At 38.7% G+C, this 24,881-nt stretch overlaps 1 protein-coding gene across 1 annotated transcript in view; it reads left to right on the top strand.

Moving 5' to 3' along the window:
- gbe1b (glucan (1,4-alpha-), branching enzyme 1b) overlaps positions 1–24,644 on the top strand; it is a 163,762-nt gene extending 139,118 nt beyond the window's left edge. The window contains exons 15-16 of the mRNA XM_056262490.1: positions 8,451–8,568; positions 24,065–24,644. Of these exons, the coding sequence (XP_056118465.1) occupies positions 8,451–8,568; positions 24,065–24,124 (178 nt within the window). The 3' untranslated portion in view covers positions 24,125–24,644. The remainder of the gene's footprint in view (positions 1–8,450; positions 8,569–24,064) is intronic.
- Positions 24,645–24,881: the final 237 nt, after the last annotated feature.

Here is a 24,881-nt window from a genome sequence, read left to right as displayed (position 1 = left end):
CACTGACATAAGACTGACACATGACAGTCTGCTCATGCTCACGCTCACGCACACACACACACACACACACACACACACACACACAGGTTTCCCGGCGGCGCGATCTGAGATTCGCGCGACCGGCTCGTTCTAGTGTCCCGCTATGGTAGCGAGCGTGACTTCAGCGCAGCTGGAAAAAGTACGACTGGATTAAAACCTTCCACTGTGGATGCTGTGCTTTTTCTTCACGATGCTCTGAGACTGTTCTTAGCCATGTTAGGAGGAGGTTGTTTTTTGTTTGATTGGACTTTATTTTCATGAGTCTGTTGGAAACTATTGGAAATGGCCATGTTCTGTAGTGAAGACTTGATTTTTGAGGTAAGATAACCTGCATGTTTGTTTTTAATGTAATTTATTTGATTTGTTTAGATTGCATTCTCTGTATTGTAGCCTATATTATAAATTCATTTAGTTTGCGAGCGCTGTTGCGACTGAGCAGCAGAGCAGTTTGCCTCAGCTTTTCAAAAATGACAATAAACGTTTAAACTAACGTTAACTGTCTGTGTGATATGCTTAAGTTGTTTTATATCTATGGATTTTATTGTAGCCAAGTAAAGTGTTGATTTGAGAGGCTATAAATCAATCAATGGATCAAACATGTTTAACTCGCTGTCGGCTGCTTGGTCGTCATAAATTTTGTTTTTTGTTTTTTCTTAATTAACGTTATAAAGAAATGAAAATAAACCTACCGGTAAATACTTTGCCATTGAAAACAAAATATATCTGGTTGGTTTACTGACTGCAACATAGGTCAGGCTGTTTATCTTTTTTTTTTTCTTTTTTTTTTTTACGGGCTCGGGTCGGACTCGGGCTGATCATTCTGATGAGCTGTCGGACACGGGCCGGGCTAGGGCCTGAGCGTCTCGGGGCAGGGCCGGGCTAGGGCCTAGATTTGAGGCCCGTGCAGGGCTCTATCCGCTTGTACTGCCATAGTAACCATGGCGACAGACGTGGACAACTGGGTTATGCTTAGCAGGATGCTCACGCTGTTGTTGTTTTGTTCAAACATTTTGGACCATGGCAAGCAGACTTTGAGACAAAAAGAGGAGTAGAACAAAGATCAAAATCTTTCGAGATGCCCGAGAGCTCCACGTCCGCGACTAACTTCGACTTGACAGAGACGCGAGTGTTGCATGTACTTTATTAGACAGGTGAGCAAATGTACATAAAACGAATCAATGTTATTTAGTTCAATATGATGAAATGTTAGAATATGATCTGTATGTTATTCGAATGTTGATCTAGCTTTATTGCTAGTCTCATATAGCCAACAAACAACCTTAACAACATTCAACATACTCAAATGCCGTTTAGTGTGATAGAGTAAAGTTACACTATCACTAACAGTTCTGTTAGAGCAAGTGAAACAGCGCTGCGTTACCTCGAGTTTAAATCGTCTAATAAACTGACCTGTGAGTAACTTATTAACGTTAATTCAGCACTTGCGTGTAGTTCGGTAGAATGAAATGTCCTTATTCCTTTATATCCGCGGGACTCGCGTTGCGTGTGGCGCTGGTAACGTTATACGTCTCTCATTAGCAATCGCGCCCCGCTTCATACCACAGTCATTTTAAAAACATCACTGTATTCACTCATCCATAAAAGATCCATCTGCTTGACGACAAGATCCATACTTCCGCTTGATGCTTTGCGTCATCGATATACGCCTTTGTTATTGTAAGAGATTAGCGACCCCTGGTGGCCAAAAATTACATACTGTACGTTTAGATGGATAAGTAATTAAAATTTAAATTACATTACATTAATCTGGATTTAAAAAGAGATGAATCTTGTATAACTTATAAAAAAGTTGAAATTACCTAGTTCTGGCATGAAACTCTAGATGGTGTAGGCTGATAGCTCTTTAACTTATTGGTAGCAATCATGTCATGATCTACATAGCACAGCTGATTGGCTGCTTTTGCATCAGTGGCCAATGAGCTTGCTGCTCAAACATTCAAATACTTGGCATTGTTTGCTGTTGCATACCCATTACCATACCAATCTCTACCATACAAATCTCCGGAGAGTTGTCATGACAGAAATGTATTAACTTATTTTGATGAGTAATGTAAAAACATATGTCTTCATGACTTACTGACCATATATTTTTTTACTATGTAACAGGGTTTTAAAACAGCTTTTGAAACCCCTTGACGATCCATTTTATGAAGGTTAAGCTTTAGAAAAGTTCAGGCCTATTTCCGCCTATTGGTTGAACGTGCCAGTGACGTTTGCCCGATGTTTAGCCGACTACAAGAAAAAGATACAAGATGGGGTTGAACGACTTCAGTCGACTGTTATGACATCAAAGTCGAGTCGACTAGTCGCTGACGTCATTCATAAAAACACAAGAGATGGGACTGCTTTGCAACATGCCACAATTTGCAATTTATTAGCAGAAAATTATACAGACAGCTCATAATGGGGCTGTTTACACCTGGCCACTTAATGCGTTTTCTCAGATCGGATAGCTATCTGCTTTATCAAAACGATTCCATTTACACCTGGTCACATAAACGTGTTTTTGCAAAATGGATATAAATCCGATCTTCAAACCCCGTGCTATATGCAGATTTAACGGAGTTCACGTCACCGAAAGCAACAGTTCGAGCTGCATTTTATTGATCATCAGCTAATTTCAAAATCAAAGACACCAATAAGAGAGAGTGGCAAGATAATTTTGTTTCTTTACTTTTAACGAAGATGATTGTGTGTTAAGCGTCTGCGACTTAGTTTCACTTTGATTTGCGATAGTTTGCACGTTGGCTTGATGAATAGATGCTCATCTGCGGTGATGCGTGTTGCCATAGCTTCGTCATAAAATGACTATAACATGAAATATAGCCTAAAACACGCTCTCATATGTTTATTTTTAGCATTGTTGGGAGGAGTCTAATTTACATATGTGGTTTCAACAACCAGATGCATTTACACTTGTCCAGTTTCGTCTGGAATGCGGGCGGCCCAGACCCCCTCCTGAAGTGGTTTGAGCAATTGGATTTAAATCCGTCTCAAATGCGTTACGGAGGTCATTTACACCTGGTCTTTTCACGATCGGATGGCTATCAGATCACAGAAACACATGAAGTGGCCAGGTATCATTTAGGATGAAAAGAAAAAAAAAGCTATAAATTCACATCTGCACGTTAGTGATGCGCAGATCCAAGTAATACCAAATAATATTCCAATTATTTGCGGGTGAATTAGAGATAAATCATTAATATGTTTAAATAAATATATGAAAAAAAAAATGTTTTATTGATTTTAATAAAGAGACTGAACTCTCATTTCCCAGTAAAACACAATGAGCGTGCGTCATGCTTTTACTTTTGTTTTCAACAATATCTAGTGTTAAGTTAGTGAAGTATTTCCACACACTTGATGTACCACTGCTGCTTTCTTGCTGCGATGACCCTCTGGGCTCTTCATCTGTTGTCGTCTGCAACGCGGCCATGTTGTTAGTATCAAAATTAGCGCAATCATAGTGTCACGTGATCAACGCCACTAGTCGACGTCAAGCTTAAAGCGTCACGGTTCGGTTCAAAGTCGGTTCAACCCCTACAAGATGGTGCTGAGATGAGACACCGTGTGTAAACTTCATTTAGAAATCTGGTCGCAGAATCCCTCCCAGTACCTGTTTTCCCCTCAGAGGACAAGCTGCCATTACTGCTGCCACTAACACAAGAAACGCACGATATCACGTCCCTCTTCGCAATCATGATCACGCACACATTTTCTTCAGGTCATCAGCGCTTCTGAGTCCGACCGTCCTTAGACCTGTCACCCTCTCGTCCGCTATTTTTCCTCCTGTGAGCAAATTGACTTTGATCTCAGGCTCTCCTCTTTGTTCAGCAAGGCTTGGTTGATTACAGTGCTTCACCGCCAGAGCTGCCTGGCCTCAGAGACAAGCATCTGTAAGCGCTAACAAAAACATAATTGCTAAAAGCCTCCAACTGCCAATTTCAGCAGGAGAGCCACTGATGTTTCACTGGTACGCTTGCCAGGGAACATTGAATTAGCCATTTTGTGGTCTTGTGTATTCGTTTTTACACTCATCTACGCACATACATATACTTTTAGTATTCTTCCGGCACGCTGTTTTTTTTTTCCTCTGTGCTGCCTGTCACGTATGCTTTGGTCCTGGGTGACATTCATGCTTGTCTAATGGGAATGGGTGGTATTGATCAATGCATGAATGCTTAAGGTAGACTTCCTCTTAAAGGATCCCTGTGCCTTATGTATGCTGTTTCTCTCTCCTTTTTATGATCTCAGACTGTGTCTGTGTGAATTCACAGGGGGCGAAACTGATATTATGCAACGCAGCACTTCTTGCTAACATCTCGCTTCTGGTGCTCTTCCTCTAGAGCCGCAACATCAAATGTTGGCATCGATAATAACGTTATTGGTTTCAAAAAGGCTCGGAAATACATTTCCAGTGGTAGGCAGCCAAATCCCTGCTGAAAATCCAGGTCTAAGCGAGTTTAAGATGGTCTCCCTGCCTGGCCAGGCTGTCATGAAATATCGAAACCACTCAAAAACCAGCTAACCACTCCTAGTTAGACCAGGCTATGGTGGTCTAAGTGGTTTATTTCCCACAGGGTGATTGTCACTAAATGCCTTTGACACCGTCAATCTGCTTGCTCTAATGATACATCATGAAATTGGCTGTTCTTCAAAAGGTCAGCAGCAAACAGAGTCAAAGTTGAAGTTCAGGCGGGACGTTACAGCGTTTGATTTGAGTGTTGCTGAACTTGGTGTTACGCTCTGTTTGATGAGTTCAATGCGATGTGGAACATTGCCACGAGTCATGCAGAAGGACCTTTGTATGAAATTAGCCTGCTTGATGAAATGCTAATGACCAGACTTTATTTGCGGAGGAAGTGAAGACTGACTTTAAAATTTACCACAAAAAAATGTAGTTTAGTGAAACTTTAAAGTTACACTTTTAATCAATAAGGCCATTAATCTCAGGTTACAAAGCAAATCTTAAGTTTTCTTGCTAACTGTCTTAAACATCCAAGTGGATTGTACTTAAAAATGTAAGTCATTTCAACTTAAATGGCATGAAACTGACTTTAGTTATTAGCTGAATCTTGTACAACTAATACAAAAGCTGAACATTCCTTAGCTTATTTTGATGAGTTAAAGCAATGTAAAAACATATGTTGCCATAACTTATTGATCATATAATCTTTTTGCAGTGCAGAAGTATTTGTTTGGGTCACCATTCGGGTTCAAGCAAGTCCCATTTTCCTGCTCTACACAAAATAATATATTATGTATTGTGGCAGTTTGAAAATTTAATTTCTGGTGAGTGAGGATGTTTAATAAACCCGACCCTAAACCTAACCGATAGTGTTAACAAAAGTTAATGTGAGATAAAAACAGCTTTAGCTTGCTTCTACAAGCCTTTGCGCTCTTTTATCGTGACACGTTTTTCACGCGACTCAAAGTTACTCAGAAAAGCCACACATATGGAGCTGTTTGTGTGATGCATATGTCAAAATGTATTAGTTTACAAACCATGCACTACGTTAAAACACTACGGTCATAACATGGTATCGTGCAAAAGAACCACTGGAATCATAATATGTGTGAAAGTAATAAAAGTTACTCGGTTTTTTTACTGCCACTAGCGTTCATTTCAACTGGAAACAGCAGTGAATTGTTTGTATAGGTACGTTTTTGGAGTTTTGCAGAATTGTTGGTTGAGGCACGTTTTCCCAAAAGGGTTCTATAACACATATAACCAGTGTTTATTTTTAGTTAGCATTTAGCTTAGTACCGTAGGGTAGTGATGCAATTTGGCATGAAAATGAGCTAATTGGTCTGTGATTATTACATAAATATAAGGTGTTTCCTGCACTTTAAGAGAACTTAAGCTCTGCTTTACTTTTTCTTTAAAAACTGACAGTATAAGCAACTTGTATGAATCCCCCATTAATTCTTTCTCAGAAAAAAGAAGGCATCAGATCATTTTGTTTTTCTCACTCTCTTCCCGATAACATCTCTCGAAATATCCATAACAAAGGAAGTTTGTTCTATCAGTGAGAGGATTCAATGCAAATAGGAGTATGGGGGAGTAGGGTCGGGGGGGCATCTGTCGTCATCCTCAGCAGGAACAATACACCAAGCAACACTTCTTTTTAATCATCACTATCAAAGCTGGCAAGCTGGCAGTAAAAGCCAAGTGCGCTCCAGCTCCAGGGCAGAGTAAGAGAGCGTTTGAGGATAACATGAAGACCCACCGCTAGCCCATGGGGATAGGAGGTGATTATTCAAGCAGCCAATTAGACGCCTGTCTGCATGTTTGTTACATCTCACAACTGTTTAAACCCCTGAGAGGTAAACAGAGAGAGAGAGAGAGAGAGAGACTGGGGACTCCAGCTTCTCCGTCTATTTCCTTCCTTGTGCCACAGGAATACAGTTGTTTACTTACACGTTGAAGGTGAAACTGTATATTTACATGGCAAAATGAGCTGGGTTTTTTTGCTTGCCACGTGACTAAACTAAAGGCATTGTGTTTTGCTTCCTGTAGATTTGTTGACTCATGGTACCACATGTATCATTCGTTCTCAACTGGTCTTGCAGCAGGACCCTGTTTTGTGGAACATCAACTGACGACCCAACATGGTACCAAAAGTAAACAGAAATTTCCTAAAAAATTAAATATTGATAACAATAAAAAATGACACTTTAAAAAGTGGTCAGTTGACCATAACTTAGAAAAATGAGGAAACCCGTTGCCTTAAAATTAAGTAAATTAATGTCATGCGTAATTGAAAAAAATAAGTTATTGTGATATTAAGTACAATTCCAATTCCACACAACTTTTTTCAATTGCGCATGAAGTTTATTTACTTAATTATTTTAAGTCAACTGATCATTTACAGTGTATGTATGTTGTTTTGTCAGTATTTGATTTTTAAGAAATTTCTGTCTACTTTTGGTTAGTGTTGTAGTTGTGCAAATAATAATAATAATAATATTAGATTTTATATAATATTGCATAATATTGCCTGTTGCACAATAATGTAAGTATTTTTACTCCCTTTTTAAAAACTAAGCCTATTTATTTATCTATCTATTCTTTATTATATAGATAACAGTTTATTTAACCGTGGATAACCGGACGTAAATTAGCAATACTGCTATAATCCGGCTTGTTTACATCTTGTATTCTGTACAAATGTTCATCAACATGCTTTGTCCCTATCAAAAAAATAAAATAAAAATAATTATATGAATAATATTTTTTTTTATTTGTTCAACCCTGCTTGAGAGTCACTTCCATGATGTCTTTTTTTATTTATCTATTTCATTCTTTAGCTATAGAAAAAAAAAAACATGAAATTGACTCTATTTTTTACTATTTATTTTAATAAATGTCCCTAATCTTATTGTGCATGACTCATCAGTGCACGTTATTCGTGGGCAAAGAGGTTTTTGAAATCTTTTTTCAAAATGCAATAACTTTCTCTGCCTTTGACTTTTGTGATGTTCTTTTGTACTCGTTGGCAAGGCAAAAATATATTAACCAGTTTTTAACCGTACATTATTTTTTCCCTTGATATTGTTTCATTTAAAAAACAATTTTTCTTACTTCATGTTGTCTTTAAACAATTGTTCAATACAAGTTTAGCTCTATCAACAGCATCTGTGGCCTGCTGTCAATTAGCACAGGTACTCATTTCAACATTAATGCACTTAATGTCTATGGCGCAATCCAGATGTTCAGCCAGTTTTAGCACCAGCACTTGCTTAAATTTTCAAGATGTATGTCCGCTTTTTAGGGATGTATCACTCAAAACTTAAAACACAAAAGCATGAAATAGATTTCCAGTTTTCCACAAAATGTGTCTTCATTATTCTTTTATGCTCTCTGTCAAAGATATTTCTTATTCCGGTCATGAGTCTAGGCAATTACTTTTTTTAATATTTAATTTAGTCAGTGTAGCACAGAGTGAAATTGTGTGTGTGCACGATTGGTGTTGTTTGAAACATTTTTTGATGGAATACATTATTAATATTTTGAAATGGATAAATAATTCTGCCTGGAATTGTTGATGTGGTGGCTCATCGGTTTTATATGGGACAAATGTGTGTCATTGTCTCGGAGGAGCTCAAAGCAATCAGTGCTGTTGACTTGCAGTGCTGCTCTGCATTCTGACAAGAAGAAAGTGGACAACCTGTTCACATCCAGAACACTTCAGAGTGGACACCGTGCAGATGGTGGCTTGCTTTGAATAAATGATAAAAGAAAGTTCATTTGTCCCTGTGAGACCATCGGGTGTAAGCATTTTGATAACTAGAGCACATTTTACTGTAATGTGACTGATTTATCTTCTCCTTCTCATGAGTTCGGTCTCCAGTATCCAGTATTGGTTCCTTAACACGCTCTGCTCCAGATACAAGATCAAACTGGACTCGGATGAAACCCAGTATGGAGGCCATGGCAGACTGGATCACGACACCGATTTCTTCACTGAGCCATTGGAATTCAACAATCGGCCCAACTCTATGATGGTATGCACACAATACTTTTTGTTAGCATTAACTATACACCATTCCTAGCCCATTCAGAATCTGTTTTTTTTTTTTTTTTTGCTGATTGTGGTGTATCCTCAATACCACAGAAAAAAGTTATATTAAATATGAACAAATCAAATTAAACCAATTGTAGCCTTTAAGCATATCTCATTAAGTAAACATTGCCCAAGTAATTAAAAACAAGTAAACAAATCCCCATTTGATTACTCGAGTAAACGTTCAGTAATCAAATAAAGATTAAATCAACACATTACAAACACTAGATCAAATTAAAAGCTTCAAATGAAGCAAACAGCAGTGTTCATGTATCTAACAGCAGTACATTATCAGGTATTCATGCAAAGATTCCCCCGAAATTAAATGTAAATCAACCCTACTTAAATAATTTGCATGGTTTTCAATACATGATTATTAGATATAATGAATACTGATCTGATGCTGTTGGAGTTTGACTGAGAATCAGGTCTAATAACATTAGCCATGCGGTTTTCTTTTTTCTTCTTCTTAATACTGTTGTTTGAATCAAATGAATGACACAATGGACATTTACACCAGTGGGTCTCAACCGGGGGGCCTTCTAAGGGGCCTCAAAATGATTTCAAATAAGCCAAAGCAACTATGAATCAGAATGTTTATGATCTCTGATTCTCTGAACTCGCAACATATGTCTTGAAAAACCTGGATATATGAGATTTTAGAAGTATGATTTCTAGACCTGGAAATGTTATGTAAATGAATTAAACTCTGGGTATTTTAGTAATGAATACCGGTAATCTTTTTTTCTTTTTTTACTTATGCCAAGCATTTTATGAGGTAGAAATTGTGGGTAAAGTTTCTTAATATTTATTGAGTAAATCCTGAGCAACTGAAAAATTCGTGGGGCCTTTGAATCATTGGAATCAAAAAGGTTATATCACAATGTCAAATGGACAGGACCAATATTTTGCAATTTCATACAAGACATTACTATGTTTACACAAAATATCCCAGAAAGACAAGCATTTTCACGAAGTGCATTTGACCGTTTACACTAGTAACCGTACTGACATGTGGTAAGACACATGAGACATCCAAAAAAAATCTAAAATGACATCCTTTTTCCATATATCATAGCTTTGAGAATTTTTCTTGTTTTATTTTGCCTGCATTAGCATGCAAAACTCCTCCTGAAAAGTGTTTGAAGACTGAAAGAGCATTCATTGAAGCTCAAGACAAGAGTTTGTGATTGAACTAGGGCAATGAACAACATTTTCAACCATGCATTACTAGAGTAATGCATGTACTACATATCTTAAACCATGCAGTCGCTATATAATCTTCCTGTTATTGAGGCTCCTTTTATGTATTAGGCTCTTTATCAGAGCAGTAATAAATGGGAGTCAAGTGCAACACTATCTGTAGTAGTCATAGTTCAGTTGATCTAGCGAGTCACGTGTCTCCATCAGATAAGTTCTTCTATCTCTTGGGTTCCAGCAGTCATATTGTGAGTTCTCTTTCCAGAGGCCTTATTGAAATTAAATGCATGGCGTGAAATTTAAAACCCGTGTTTCAGGCTGTAGCTCGTGATGCAAGTCTTCATTCCTCCCTCGCTTCTCCTCTTTTCTTTGTCGCCTCCCTCGTCTCCTCACCTAAGGGCCTGCTGACGATTTAATAAGATCCATAAAAATTCAAAAGCAAACTTTCCGTTTCGCTGACTTGTCCTATTGTCAACATAGTTTTGTAATTGTTAAGCAGAGCGTGTGGAACAATCTTGAGCTTGTAGGTAAAAAGTGTCAAATTGAAGATGTACATAACTGATGTTTGTTTTCTTAGTTGTGTAACAGCTTGGGACCACATTAATGGACTGATTTCATTAATCTGATATATTCACCCTCATCTCGTTGGCTTATTCGGAGAACAAAAGGTGATATTTTTAAGAAGGTCCACGCTGCTTTTTCCCTGCAATGAATAGAAAGATTACACGAGACAGCGAAAATGTATAGGTGCTTAAACACAATTTTGAATAATTTCAGTGACTTGAATCTTTTGAACTATGCATGTTAAATGGGCTACATTCACAATGTCCGTTATTGAGATTCATTTACTTGCAGGTGTGAGTCTTGAAATGTCCCGTTCACACAGCAACTAAATTGATTCATTGCAAGTTCGTCTATCAAATCTTCATTAACCGTCAGCAGTTTTTATATCTGAGAGGAGAGTGGAGCACAAGTTGTCCCACTTGGTCAGAATATAAACACTTATTATAGGGATATGATATATAATATCTCAATGATACTAAAATAACAATATTTATGAATGAGTCACTGAATTATCTCCTCAACTATTTCATTAACTTAGTCAACCAAATCAAGTCTCATTATGATTTGCATTTATATCTATTTAAAATAAATGTTTAAGCACCATACATGTTTACAAACGAGATGTTTTGTTCAGTGTCGCTCTAATGGCGCTTTTCCACTACACAGTACCAGCTCGCCTCGGCTCGGCTCGACTCGACTCGACTCGCCTTTGTTTGGTTTTCCACTGTGTAAAAGTTGTACCTGTACCTGCTTTCGGGTACTTTTTTTCGTACCACCTCCGGCGAGGTTCTAAGCGAGCTGAGGCGATACTAAAATGTGACGTGAAAACAATGCCGACTGCTGATTGGTCAGAGAGAATCGTCACTATTCACTGCGTCATCATTGCACGCGCCAGATGGAGTATCCAGAATAACCCCGCCATTTTTAAGTAGTTTGGCCAGAGATATTACTAAACTTACTACTATTAATATGGCAACTCGGAAGAATACGCCGTGGTCAAACGAGGAGGTGCAGACATTCCTTTGTTTGGTTGCCGAAGAGAGGATCCAGCGAGAGCTTGATGGGGCAACGAGGAACGAAAGGCGTCGCTATGACGACCGGGTACTATTTGTGGCGGTACTTTCTGCAATGGAAAACGGAGCGAAAAGCGAGCCGAGGCGAGCCAAGGCGAGTCGAGTCGAGCTGGTACTGGTAATGGAAAAGCGCCTTAATTGACCCTTCGCAGGGAGCTTGATTGACAGGTGATCTGACCAATCATACTTCGCCATCCGCCATTTTGTCCGACAAAGCAGTCAGGAGAGTTAGTAGATTAACATGAGAGGATTTGAACTTGAAAAACGGAATGTACTGATGCCTTTCTGCGATTAAAACAACATTCCTTCTTATGTTCATTCATGTTTATTTGATGCGATAAATGAACTAGAAGGAAGAGATGATCGGATCACAAGCAGCTTTAACTGATGCTCTCTACAGCGATCTGTCACGACACATTAAAGAGCCACAAAACGGTATTTATTGTTTACATTTCTTTTAAAAAAATGACCAATTTGAAAGGTGAGACTTTGTTTAATATGTTTAATATCAAAAGTAACCGAAAAGTAACCTGGTCTGTCCTGTCTGTCAGCGTGTTGTCAGTCCGCGATGTATTTTTCACTGCGTGAGAACATGGTGTGTGTGTGTGTGAGAGCAGCGTAGCTTGTCGGACATAGCGACAGTAACTAAGGGGGGCGGGTCTTTGCGAACGGTCAATTCATACTTTGCAGTCACGTGACTACCATGGATACCTGGCGGGCAACAAATGGGTATTTTCAACGTAGAGTCCTGTAGTTCCAGGTCTTATGGGTCTTTTAGTAGCTATCAAGTCTGTTAGCGAGCTAGCTGCATAACTATGGACTAGAAATAGGATTAACTCCAAGGTAGCTAAATTGTGTAAAGCAGACAAGGTTTTTTAAGATAATCGAGCAGTAATAATTCTTCCATAAATAATCTAGCTCTAACTGTTGGGTCATCTCTGGTTCTCATTGAAAACCATAGATATCACAAACCTCAAAACACCAACTTTTGTATAGTAAAACTGGCGACGTCCTGGCAAGATCCTTGATTAGTTTACTGGGTTTCGTTGCTGGAGAACGACGTTCTCGCCCGCCAGCCAGTACTTGTGACGTCACGTGCAAAGTATGAATTCAGTTTCAAAACACCGACTCATCCAGTGAAAGTGTGTTTGTTCAGTTGGTCCAGCCAGTAAAATGCTCCTGAACAAAGCCACATGTGAGTATCAAATTACTCATGCTAGCAGTCGTCATGTGCTATCTGATATAGTGCTAGGTGATCCGATACTGTAATAGGCATTTATTAAATCTGCATTATTTATCAACTGTATCATTTTCATACTAGTAAATGTGCTGAATCTACTTTGGGAGAACCTCAGGGGTTGAAGAGACCTCAAGGCCTTTGACAGAAAATAGCAGCTAAACTCTAAGTGAAATACATGATTGAAAAAAATGATTGAATAATTTCTACGCACTGATATTCAGAGTCAAGGATCAGAGCTGGATATTTATTTATTAGTGCTGCTTACTTTCTGCAGAAAATCAAGTTTTTAGTGTTTAACTATTGTTTTGAGATGTAGTGTACCCTCCTCATTTCATATGAATATGAATGTTCTGTATATTGGCGTTCTGAAGTTGAATAGATATGACCTGAACCCTGTGAAATTGATAGTGATGCATTAGTCTGAATATATATTGATCCATTTAATGCACACCCAGAACTCTGCACCATAGAATCAGCAGTTTATGGTCCCATTTGATCTGCAGCGGCCATGGATACAGCAAGAATAGCCTAATTTTATGATCTAAAGAGTTTATATTGAGAGTTTTTTTATGTTTTCAAAGTAGTTTCTTCAAATTCATCCTCTGTACAAACACCGCTGAATCATATTTTTAAAAAAGTATTCGGTTGCATGCCATAGCTATTTGTGAACACAACACGCTATAGTCAACATTCGCACAGCAACATAATACGGTTGGCAGTCCTGTATTTACACACAGACACGTGTTGCATCATGTGTGGTTTCGGTAACTTAAAGCGACGGAGATTTGAGCTGTGTGTGGGTTTTTGATCCAGTCACTGTTCTCCACCAGAGCTGCTCCTGTCAGTTTTGTGTTCTACGCACGACTCAAATGCTCCACTCTCCGTCCAGATATAAACGCTTCTGTTGGTTATTGAAGATTTGGACCGATAAATATTGCAGCTTGATTGGACTCGTCATGTCAAAAGTGATAAGACTTTGAAGTTTTATGGACGTCGCCATCTTTAATATCACTTTAGTCATTGTGGGTAAGAGAATAAGGGCTTGACTCCTGTTGCACGTTCATACAGACAGTAATATAGAAGTTGCTGTGTGAACAGGACATTTTGAGACTCACACCTGTAAGAAAATGCGATCGTCAATCTCAAACGCTGACAGTGTGAACGTCCTACACTAAGGGTGTATTCACACCAGGAAAGTCCGATAGTTCACTTGCTTTGGTCTGGACCAAATAATTTTCATTTTTTTTGGTACGGTTCGCTTTCACACTGCTCTTTTTGCAAGTGAACCAAAATTTGTAAACAAAACCACACGTGTGCTAAGGTCGTCCATTCATTGGACAAGGATTCTCAAGTAGGGAAATCAGGAAGCGCAAAAAAGGCTCAGCATGGAGATATTTCGTACTGCAATATTTGTTATTTTACTCATTTTGTGTTATTCTGTATAAACGCAATATGAAGAAACTGCGCAGAAGACGGATAAGGTATAAAGTTTTCATTCGAGGGCTATGTTCACACATTCAAATAATGAGATTCTTATTGTATATACTGCTAACAAGTGCTGTCAATGTTAACGCTTGCGATTAAGTTTGTCCAGTTTAACGCAGCATCATCCTTGTATTGTAACTATCGTTACATTATATGAACTGCAAAAGCTTTTTTTTGCATCTATGCGCGATTAGACTAAAGAGAACGCTCTGTATGTGAATGTCCTGATGCACACACTCATTCATTCATTCCATTCCAATGATGCACACACGACGCGCAGAAAGACGCGCAACAGTATCGTGTGGCCAGACAGCGCGTATTGAACAACAATAACACAAACCATTATGCCAAAATCTCCGACTACGGAAGCCTGTTAACTCAAAGGCGCAGTGCTTTCTTGCAATTGGGTCGGTTCATGTTCACACTGTAAACGAACCTTACCAGAGTTCGTTTGGAACCGTACCGAGACCACCTCTTCAGCTGGGTCTCGGTTCGGTTGTTTGGTCCGCACCCGAGTTCGATTGCTGTATTCACACCTGCCCAAAAGGTCCGCACCAAGGGGGGAAACGAACTAGAGTTCGATTCAATCGAACCAAACAAGGCAGGTGTGAATACACCCTAAAAATAAAGGTCAATATCGTAAAAAGAAAGGTGTAGCGACACCATAGAAGAGCCATTTTTGGCTCCCCAAAGAATCTCTGTGAACAGTTCCTAATAAACCCTTTTTTCTTAGTGGGAAGAACATTTTAAAAATCGAATGATCCTATTTTTACTTTAAAGAACCTTGTTGTGAAATGGTTGTTAAAGGTTCTTCGTGGAACCATAGGTGCCAATGAAGAACCTTTATTTTTAAGAGTGAAGCCTTATGCGCACGACTGTTGTACGGTTTTTAAAGTGCATCGTTTGCAGCACACCCCTAGCTTGTTTTTAAAGTACATTGAGTTCTGCCCAAGACTTTCTGCTCCCTGTGCAAAACCTCCTCTTTTATCTCCTCTGGAAGCCCCAGCTGCATTAAGACAGCCTTCATCAATTAAACCCCTAAAATTACACATTCTCTTTTTTCTTTCTTTGCAGCACTTTATTAATTCAGAAACCCCTATATCGCTTCCCACCCACTTTCTGCCAAACGCAAAGTTTATTTTAACAAGTGTGTGACCAGTAGCATTCCCAGCAGGGAATAAAGCGAGACACAGACAGACAGACAACAGAGCGGTAATTCGTCGGGAGATTTCGCTCTGATATTTGTCTTTTCCGCAGCTTGGAGCTGACACACCTGCATAAGATAGAAATTAATCATTGTGATTGTTGGCAGGTGCCACAGTACGGTCCCTTTCTGCTCAATTTTTCTCCATGATTTATTTAAGGGCCGCAACTTCAAAGTCGATGCCAGTGTGCGTAAACTTTACCTCCCTCTTTGCTGTTTCTTCCCTTTAATGGGTCCATCAGCTCACCACCTCCGTTTCCATGAGTGACAATAAACTCATTTGCTGTCTGAAGGCGTTGCAAAGGCTGACACGTCGCGCTCTTAAAGCGACGTATTCGGCAGAATCAGGTATGGGGCAGGCTGACTGCGGAGGCGCCGAGCAGCAAATGAGTGGAAAATTCTACCCTTTCACTTTGCAATGATGAACAAATATGAATTCCTTGCCCCAGGCGTCCATTTGGTGCGAGCGTCGTCTGCGCTTTTAATGTCTGTTTCCTAAAGTTTTGCATATGTAATGGATTGTTTGAATTCCAATGATATTCATGAGACACTAATTACGGGAACGGCTGTGAATCACCCCTTTTGAGGTTTTCCAGAGCTAACAAGACTGCTTCGCTCGATCCTCCATCAGAAACATTAAATTCACTAAATTAGTATTAGTATATGAATAATGTCCGGCAGTGAACTTTCTAGTTGTTCAACACATCTCTGTGCATGTGATAGATCGTATAATTTGCAGTTTTGGATTATTTATTATCATTAAAATAAACCATAGAAAGTTTTCAGCTCTTAGAGTTTGTCTTTGAAGAAAATTCCCACGATCCCCTGACAGAGTTTTTAGCGTTCATAAAAATAATTTTAAAATGATATTTAATTAGTGCATTTTACATGTTCTTAAAGGGATAGTTCACCTAAACAATGAAAATTCTCATCATTTATTTTCCCTCATGCCATCCTGGATGTACAGTAGATCACTTTCTTCAGATAAACGCAATTGAAAAGTTTTAGGAAAATAATCCATAAAATGGAAATGAATGGCTGCCGCTTGGTTGACGCTTAAAAAAACCACACACAGCAAACGTGACTGCAGTCCATACGACCCCAGTGTCTTCTGAAGTGAAACGAAAGTTGTTTGTAACTTTTTTTTACTATAAATCATTGCTTCCGGACTACTGTCTCGCGAGCAGTGCTGGGTCGATAACTTACAAATTATAGGCACGCCTCAAAGCCGTGCTTCTTTGGAAGCAGAGCCAAACGCAAAGTTACAGAAAAATGGGGGCTATGTCCGGAAACTGAAAAATGCTGCCTTTGGAGGATGGATTCAAAGGTAGGAAGGCGTCAAGGCATGTCTGAATGTAATGTTAGCTTCACTTCCTGTCTCCTGAGATTCCTTCATCTAATCGATTTTTAAAGGCGCATTGACGTATCCTTCACTGCCTTTGATTCCCCACAATACTGTGCGTACCATTCTGTGACAGTTGAGCTAGAAATAAAGATGGCGTCTGAAAGTTGCGGTTAGTGGTCAGTTTGTGTATAAATGTATGTTTTTAACCAACATTTATCACTTTTGATCTAATTTCTAGCAAGAAATTACTATTAAATATTCACTTAGTTATCACCAAAGTTCTCTCTATTTTGTTGTAGATAATTCAAACGTTATGCTGCCTCAGAAGTCTCTCCGAATTCAGTTTCGTGAGGTGCCTTTGTGTGCAAATGCTGCCAGCAAAGTCATTGCCTGATAGGAGACCGAGGTAACAAGTCAGCTTGCCTACGTTTTGGGCGCACTCTACTTGCACGATCCGCCCACACCGTGATGACATAATTTTTGTCGCGCACACCATCGCACTCGTGCAGACGTGGACTACCACTCCTCACATGATCTTCACAATGCACTTATGCTGCGTTCACGCTATGTCTTTATTACCGTAACTATTCTCAACTGTAAAAAGCCTTCACATGCTTGTAGATCTTGTAATTACAACATGTAAACTTGGCATTTTCTGAGAGCTACGACCTTGTACCAGGTGTACCACCTGACCACTGCAGATTTTAGGTGTGTTCGATTTGAAGAGGCGCTGTGCAGTCCGATCGGTGTATGACATCAAAGTACAGTGGGAGCGACGATTCGAAAGCACACCGAGCTAATCGATCATATGACGGTAGACTGGAAGCAATGATTTATAGTTAAAGGGGAACTTGGCAACTCTAGTCATTTCTTCGCTGATTTTCACTTTTGTTGTCGCATGTTTTCTCATCGAGCTCCCCCTACAGCTATGCGGCGTATATTTCATTACACTGTCATAAAAAACTCACTTGCGGCACCCTCCTCCCCCTTTCTACCGCTGCTCATGTGCATTTGTTATTATCGGAGCCGGCCATAGCTCGTGTGGAGCTATGTCTACCGAGGTGGGTAATACATCATACACAGTATCATAAAATTATGTCGAATTGCCATAAAGCAGTTCGTGTTTCTCGCTCGTTCTCGCTTCTCACCAGACTTCCTATTTCCAACTTACCGGGATGTTATAGTCCCCATGTTGCAAGGTTGGTTTTCCGCCTGGGAACGCTGGGGGGAGCGGGGAAAGTCACCATTCCAGAACAGATTATTAAACCATTCAAATGATTTCTAAACGGTTTTATTAAGTTGAAATAGTTGCCAAGTGCCCCTTTAAAGAAGTTTAAAATAATAGTATTTCTCTAACACACACCTATCGTTTCACTTCAGAAAACATTAATTCATCCACTAGGTCACCTTCACAATCGCTGTGTGGCTTTTCAAGCGTCAACCAAGCGGCAGCCATTCAATGGCATTATATGGACTCACAGAGATGGATTATTTTCTCAAAAATCTTTGTTTGTGTTTATCTGAAGAAAGAAAGTCATATTCATAGGGGATGACATGAGGTTGAGTAAATTATGTGAGAATTTCCAAATATTTTCTCAGATATTTGAGTACAGCAGTTATTGATGTCTCATATATTCGGTATTTTCCACTATTCATGCTTTGCTGAACAATAATTAGGAGTTCATCATTACCTGCATGTCAATCATTCACAAGCATCTCATACTAAATTCTTTTCACTGTTGATTTTTAAAAAAAATACACTGTTCACTACCATCCAAACATTCCTTTTATTTGTTGTCTTTTTGTCTCGAATTGATGGATTTAATTACATACTACTGGATGTGTAGTGTATCATGGAAGCATTTTAATTTTTTTTTGCCCTCAATCTCAGTGTCCACGCACCGCAAATCCGTATCCAGCCGAAGCTTCTTGCTCTGCTTCAGTCAAGAAGCACTTGAAAAGGGCTGAGATAAGAGACAGGTGTGTGCGAGTTTGGTCGGTAAGTGTGTTCTCCAGAGACTCGCAGAACATGGGTTTGAGGGGGAGAAAGAGGCAGCGGATTGTTTTTGGAGTGTTCTTGTTTTAAGGTTACACAATGTGCCCGTCTTCAGAAGGTCATCGTAAGACTCCGACATCTCCCAGAGGCACGTGAAACCTGGCTTGTTTTGCGCACGATGTGCACTGATCCGGCTCGCCTGAACATCAACCCGCTGAAGCCGTGTCCTCAAAGGCTCTTCTGAGTCTTCCTTGAAACTCTGGACCTCGCAAACCTGCTCCGGGGACGCAGTCGAAGTTCACGATTCGAGATGCTGTACAAGGCAGAATTCCGATTTGAATCCATTTCCCGTACATCTTTTTATGCATCAAACAGCGGCCCTGTACCTTTCGTTTACTTTTCAAATGCTCTTTCATGCTGATCACAAAGAGAAGTTTCTAATGATTTACTGTCCTTGATGCAGAAAGCGCTTGAGCTGCCATTGAATATTTACATAAGCACAATAAACCACATGTGCCATCAAGGCCTTCAGACACTTGCTATTCCAGCCTTTCCACAGTTCTTATAACAAGCATTGAAATGTTGGGTTTGGAATAAAGTGGACCTAAAAAGCATTATGACACTTAAATGTCACAGTAGTATAACATAATATCAAATTAAGTGGCATTAGTGTTTATTATCATTGAGATACTATTATAGTTTTTATTAATCTCTCTAAAGTCGTTTTTATATTTTATGTTTTCATTTTAATGAAGATACAATTTTGTTGTATTTTTGTCATTCTTTATATCTAAATATATGTTTTTTATAAATGGTTATTTTAATTATTTTAGTACATCAAGTTAACCCAAATGAAAATGAGAATGTTACTTTGGTAGCTGAAATAAATCGCAAAATATGGGTAAAAGTTTACAACAAAGGTCCGTACACACCAAGGACTCAGAATAGGATCAGAGGATCAGAATACACCAGACATTAAAGAGCTTGATAGTTGATATTGTGGCTTATATATTGGCAGACACTTGCATGTGCCATTATATTATTAGCATTTTACCAAAATCAAGCTCAAATGGAGTTACAAGGTTTTTGACCTGCAAATACGTGTTTTTGTCCGTCATTGGAACGCATGTTTTCATTAACTTACAGGCTATAAAGTTTTCTAAAGTTCTGGCGAGACTTTTAAGCAACTGCTGAAGCTGAAGGACGTCACAGGTGTCCTAGCAGAGTGTAGTTCATCACATTACCTATGAACATGATCCAACGCTTGACCGACCACAAAATGTCCCGATACTTAAGAAATGATGCAAGATAACATACAGTTTGCACAGAATTTCCCATCATTGGCAATTGCACAATGCTAATCGCGCCAGGCAAATAGTCTGACTTTCACGAATAAAGCACACTTATAATGAGCCTAATTTGCATAGAAAGGAGGCACTTTAGTGCTGAAAAGAATGACTAATTTAAATATGGTGCAAGTGCTGTTTTAGCACTTTTAGCGTCTGGATAAACTAGCTTGATGGCGATTAGTAAAAAAGTTATTGCATGAAAATATCTGTTTTGTGAACTACCTATTTAACCATGTCAACTATTGCAGTACAATTTAAAACCTAACAAATGTATTTTGGTGAACTGTTATGCTTAGTTTTTTAATAGGTTTTATATATATTTTTTATGTTTGTTTTTTTATATTAATTAAAAAGTTGTTTTTGGGCAGTCACGCCAGTGTGATTTTAGTATTATTTATATACTATTATAGTATTTATTGATATTTTGAATTGGCTTTTATTCTTATATTTTATATTTGTTGTGTTTCTTTGTCATTTCTATATAGCTTCAAATTATTTTTATTTCAGTTGTAGCTTTATTTTTAAGTGAAAACTATTTTGAATGGTTTTAGTTGTTAATGACAAGACGTCGCATCACATTTTACAGCCTTTTAATTTAAAAGACTTAATGACCTTGACACACAGTCATGAGGGTCTGCGCCATCTCTATGATGTAATTTCCTGGTTTTTTTTAGTGTTTTTTTTTTTAATGTGTGTTGGTTGATTTGGCAGTCAAAAGTTAGTTGAATACTATTACTTTGACCAAACTTAGTTTCCTTCTTTTAATGAGGGTTTTTCTCTTCATTATAATATAAGGACAACTGCATCCCCCTGACATTTGAGACTTTATGCCTTCAAAAAAAAAATCAAAATGAATTTTAATTAAGAAATTATCATAAAATACTGTCGAATATTCAAGTGATTGTATGTATGAATTGCATTTGAATGAATTTTTGAATAAATGAACAGATGCGCATCATGTAATTGACCCAACTATGCACGCGTCCTAGTTTTAAACTGAGTGCAATTAATACCAATTGTATCTCAATTAAGTTCGAGTCCAAACCTTTTATCCCCATTGCATATTCTCGACTGCACGTTTAATCAGACACATCTACATTCAAAAGCCAGAATCTAATTTGAAGGGATCACATTCTATTAACGAGGTTCGTATTGCATTGGTTGCAATGATCAGCATGTGTGTGGCGTGCTGTAATAATGACATTAGAGACCTCTGCTGTTCTTTGTTAGCTGATTAATCCGCCATTTGTCACCATTGTTTTACGCAGCTCTGGGAAGTAAATGTTGTTGACACGCGGCGGCTGTGGCGCGGTGGTGGTTTTTGTCTAGACAGGTGCTGTGATTCACTCTCTCAGTCATCTGGCTCTCTCTCCACAGCAGTTCCGACTCGGTTTAATTAGTCACCGGTGACGGTTGCGAGTTGTTCGGCTCCTGTGGCTCTGTGGAGGAATTGGCAGCGAGCAAACATGTTCTGAGGTGTTCTCGTTGGGCGAGGGAGGAGATACAGAGATGTGAGTCCTGAGGGAAGCTTCCTTACAGAGGAACGGCGCTCGATGGTTCAGGGATGCATGCTGAAGATTGCAGTGTGAACATACATTTCCCTGATTCCTGTAGAGGATTGTGGAGGAGTAGCAGAATGGTTCACGTGGTGGGCCCACCTACAAGGAAAAAGCTCAATGTGAATTTAAAAGACAAGTTCGGTATAAAGGCCTGTTTTAAGATTGTTTCTGATGAAATAGAATGGTTAAGATTGTTTTTTAGACAAATGCTGCTGTCCCGAGAATTTTCGGATTCTGTGGTAGCACCCCCCCCCCCCCCCCCCACCTCTACAATGGTAGCATAGGTGCACAGGAACAATCCTTCATAAAACGCATAACACTTTAGTTTACAAAGACGTGAAACTCACCGAGTGGTCTGGGGTGTTCACTAATATGCTCACACACAAAAATCGCTGCAAAAGATGCTTTCCAACAGGTTTTATCGTAGTTTTTGTACAACTCCATTGACTTGTATTGTATGTTCTGTGATGTACGGTATTACTCCGCCGCCGGAAACGGAAATGGGGTTGTTTGTATTCTTTCTGTAGTCTTACCACAGAATCCGAACATTCTCGGGACAGCAGCATCAGAAACGATCTTAAAACAGGGCTTTAATTGTAAAATACCGAACTTGTCCTTTAAATGATGGTCTTGTTGTGAGTGATAACAGGTCAATTGAACTAATTCAGACCACTATTAAAGTGTAACTTAGCCGATTTTCAACATGCTTTGTATTTTTACAATGTCGGTAGTATATGTAAATGAACAATGATTTCTCGTTCTCTGTGTTACCTAAACCGAGAAATTCACGTTTATTCATCAGCAAAAGTCCGTCGGATGACACAAAACACACCGTCCAGTGAATTTTAACAGCTCCAGGGCTTTCAGGAAAACTATACATTATACTTCCGTAATTTTGTATTCCCTGCCCACGGACAGTCGGATTGACAGAGGGTTATTAACAGAACACTTATTGTAAGGGTAAGTTTATCACTAAAAATGTTATCATATTTTGTCTACTCTTTAAACAGCATTATGGTAAAAATACTATAGCAACAAATTTCTTACCGGCAAGCGAAAATGTTTTGCTTCGGGATGTTGGGCTGAAGGTGCTCTCTGTTCCTTATCTTCCCGATTAACTGACAGAATGACAGTTTCTTTCAGTTTGTCCCTTCCGTTTGGCCTAAAACACTGTGTTCGTGGTCATCCAGTTTGAAATGTTGACTACAAAGATTTTCTGTTGCGCCGTTCTCTCCATATTTACAATTCTTTGCAGCCTTTAGCTTCCGCCTACAACACGCTGAATCCTTCACTGGAAACCGAAAGTAACTCACTCCTGATTAACTTTTACCTGGGAACAATACAAGTCGACACCATTATGACTAAAAGTTTGCTAAGAAGTATTTCCTACTAAAGCAAGGTGGTATTTGACTCTGGTCAAGCGTATCTATAGCAGACTGGTGGGAATGGCCTTGAACAGCAACATGCCCAGTGCATTATGGGTGTTGAATGTTTCTTTTCTCTAGTCAAATAGCACTGATTTCAATCCTTTTCGCCTTTCTTCCGTGTATTCAGCCAAGTTTTAGTGAAAGGCCGTTTTCTTTTTCATTATTTTCTTACACTGCTTAATGAACGCCCAGATGCCGTCCACCCTGCTGAGGGTGAGCAGCTAAGAATTGTTTTTATCATAGATAGATTCTTGGGAAGGCGCGTAAATGTCACATGCTTCGGATTTTCCTGGCAAAAACATTCTTCACATAAAAATCAGTCTACAGGATTTCATAGACAACCTGTAGGTGAAATCATCAATACATGAAAAATCTTACATATAGCCACTTTAAGTCATTAAATTGAAACTTTTCTTTTGAACAACCATATGAAACCAACATGAATACAAAGAGTACATTTCTAAAACTTAACGATAGGTTTTTGAAGGATTTCTTTGTCTTGGACCCTTTATCATTGCCACATTTAGTATAATTTAGTGCATTTAAGTTCACAAATGCTATGCTTAAATGCAAAAATTTAAATTGCAAACAACTTTTAATTTTTAATGTACAGATGAATTGTAGTGAAGGAAAATCTTTGTCATTCCCGCTATTTGAGTCAACTCTTTGGATAGTGAGATGAGATTATTGAATTTTTACTGAATTAGCTTAATGCTGATAATGAATTCAAACACACAAATTCCTGCACATCCCTGTCATTTACATTTATTAAACACTTATGCATATTTTCGACCTCGTGAATGTGAAAAACACATGCAGATTCCACTCGAGCCTAGTCATAGCTGTAGTCTAAATTTCGCTTGAAACTTTTCCACATTGCTTTAGACATTGACAGTTTTTTATGTTATGCATTGTTTCAAAATGTGCTACACTGCCTCAAACAAATGCCGAGTCCCTTTGATCTCTTTCTGTCTTTGGCTCTTCCACTCTCTCAGGTTTACATTCCCTGCAGAAGCGCTATTGTTCTGGCCAACGAGGAAATCGATTACTGCTAGTGAAACCCAATCTGCGATTCACCGCGAGATGGAAAGCCAGCGCGCTTCAACCTACCTCCATTCACAGCGTGTTTGCCATCATCCTTTAGAAACCACACATTTTCCCTGTGAACTGCCACCAAAACTCAATTGAGTACAAGATGTTGTGAATACCTTCTAGGCCATTTCATCTCAGGTAACTTTTCCTGTCATTGTTCACACATTAATAATGAAGAATATCACACTGGTCTAACTTAGATCAAGTTTAATCCAAATCAATATAACCCCAATATTTCTGTTTTTCAAATGCCTAGGTTTATTTGTTTCATAAAGATGCATCTTGCTGTGGTTAAGTGTGAAATTACTATTTAAAAGTAAATAATGTTGAAGTTAATAATCACTAAATGATAATTGGCCAGTATTATAAGCAATATTTGTCAGCACTGTATTTGTATTACCGTAAATAATTGTGAAAAGTAAATATAATTAATTGACAATAAGTGTGATCTGTCTGCTATTTAATTCGAATATGACTCAAGCACTTTTTTGACATTCTATGTCAGTGATGGGAACTGTTCTGTAAAAATATGAATGTGAACCATGTATTAATTCATCCAAGTTCAAACAATCATTCAAGAAGGATGTATCAATTACATGTCAGTTTCATACTGAGCTCAGTTGAATTATATATTTTTAATACATAAACTCTGTGTAAAGTCATAAGATCTAAGTTATAAGTTCTGACAGGCTGTTGTTCAGTGCCTTCACAATGTTTTCA

This window comes from Rhinichthys klamathensis, unplaced genomic scaffold (genome assembly GCF_029890125.1).
Source record: "Rhinichthys klamathensis goyatoka isolate OS25496 unplaced genomic scaffold, OSU_Roscu_1.1 h1tg000192l_1, whole genome shotgun sequence".
Classification (NCBI taxonomy): Eukaryota; Metazoa; Chordata; class Actinopteri; order Cypriniformes; family Leuciscidae; genus Rhinichthys; species Rhinichthys klamathensis.
The sequence above is the reverse complement of the archived record's forward strand: the minus strand, read 5'-3'. Positions and strand labels throughout refer to the sequence as shown.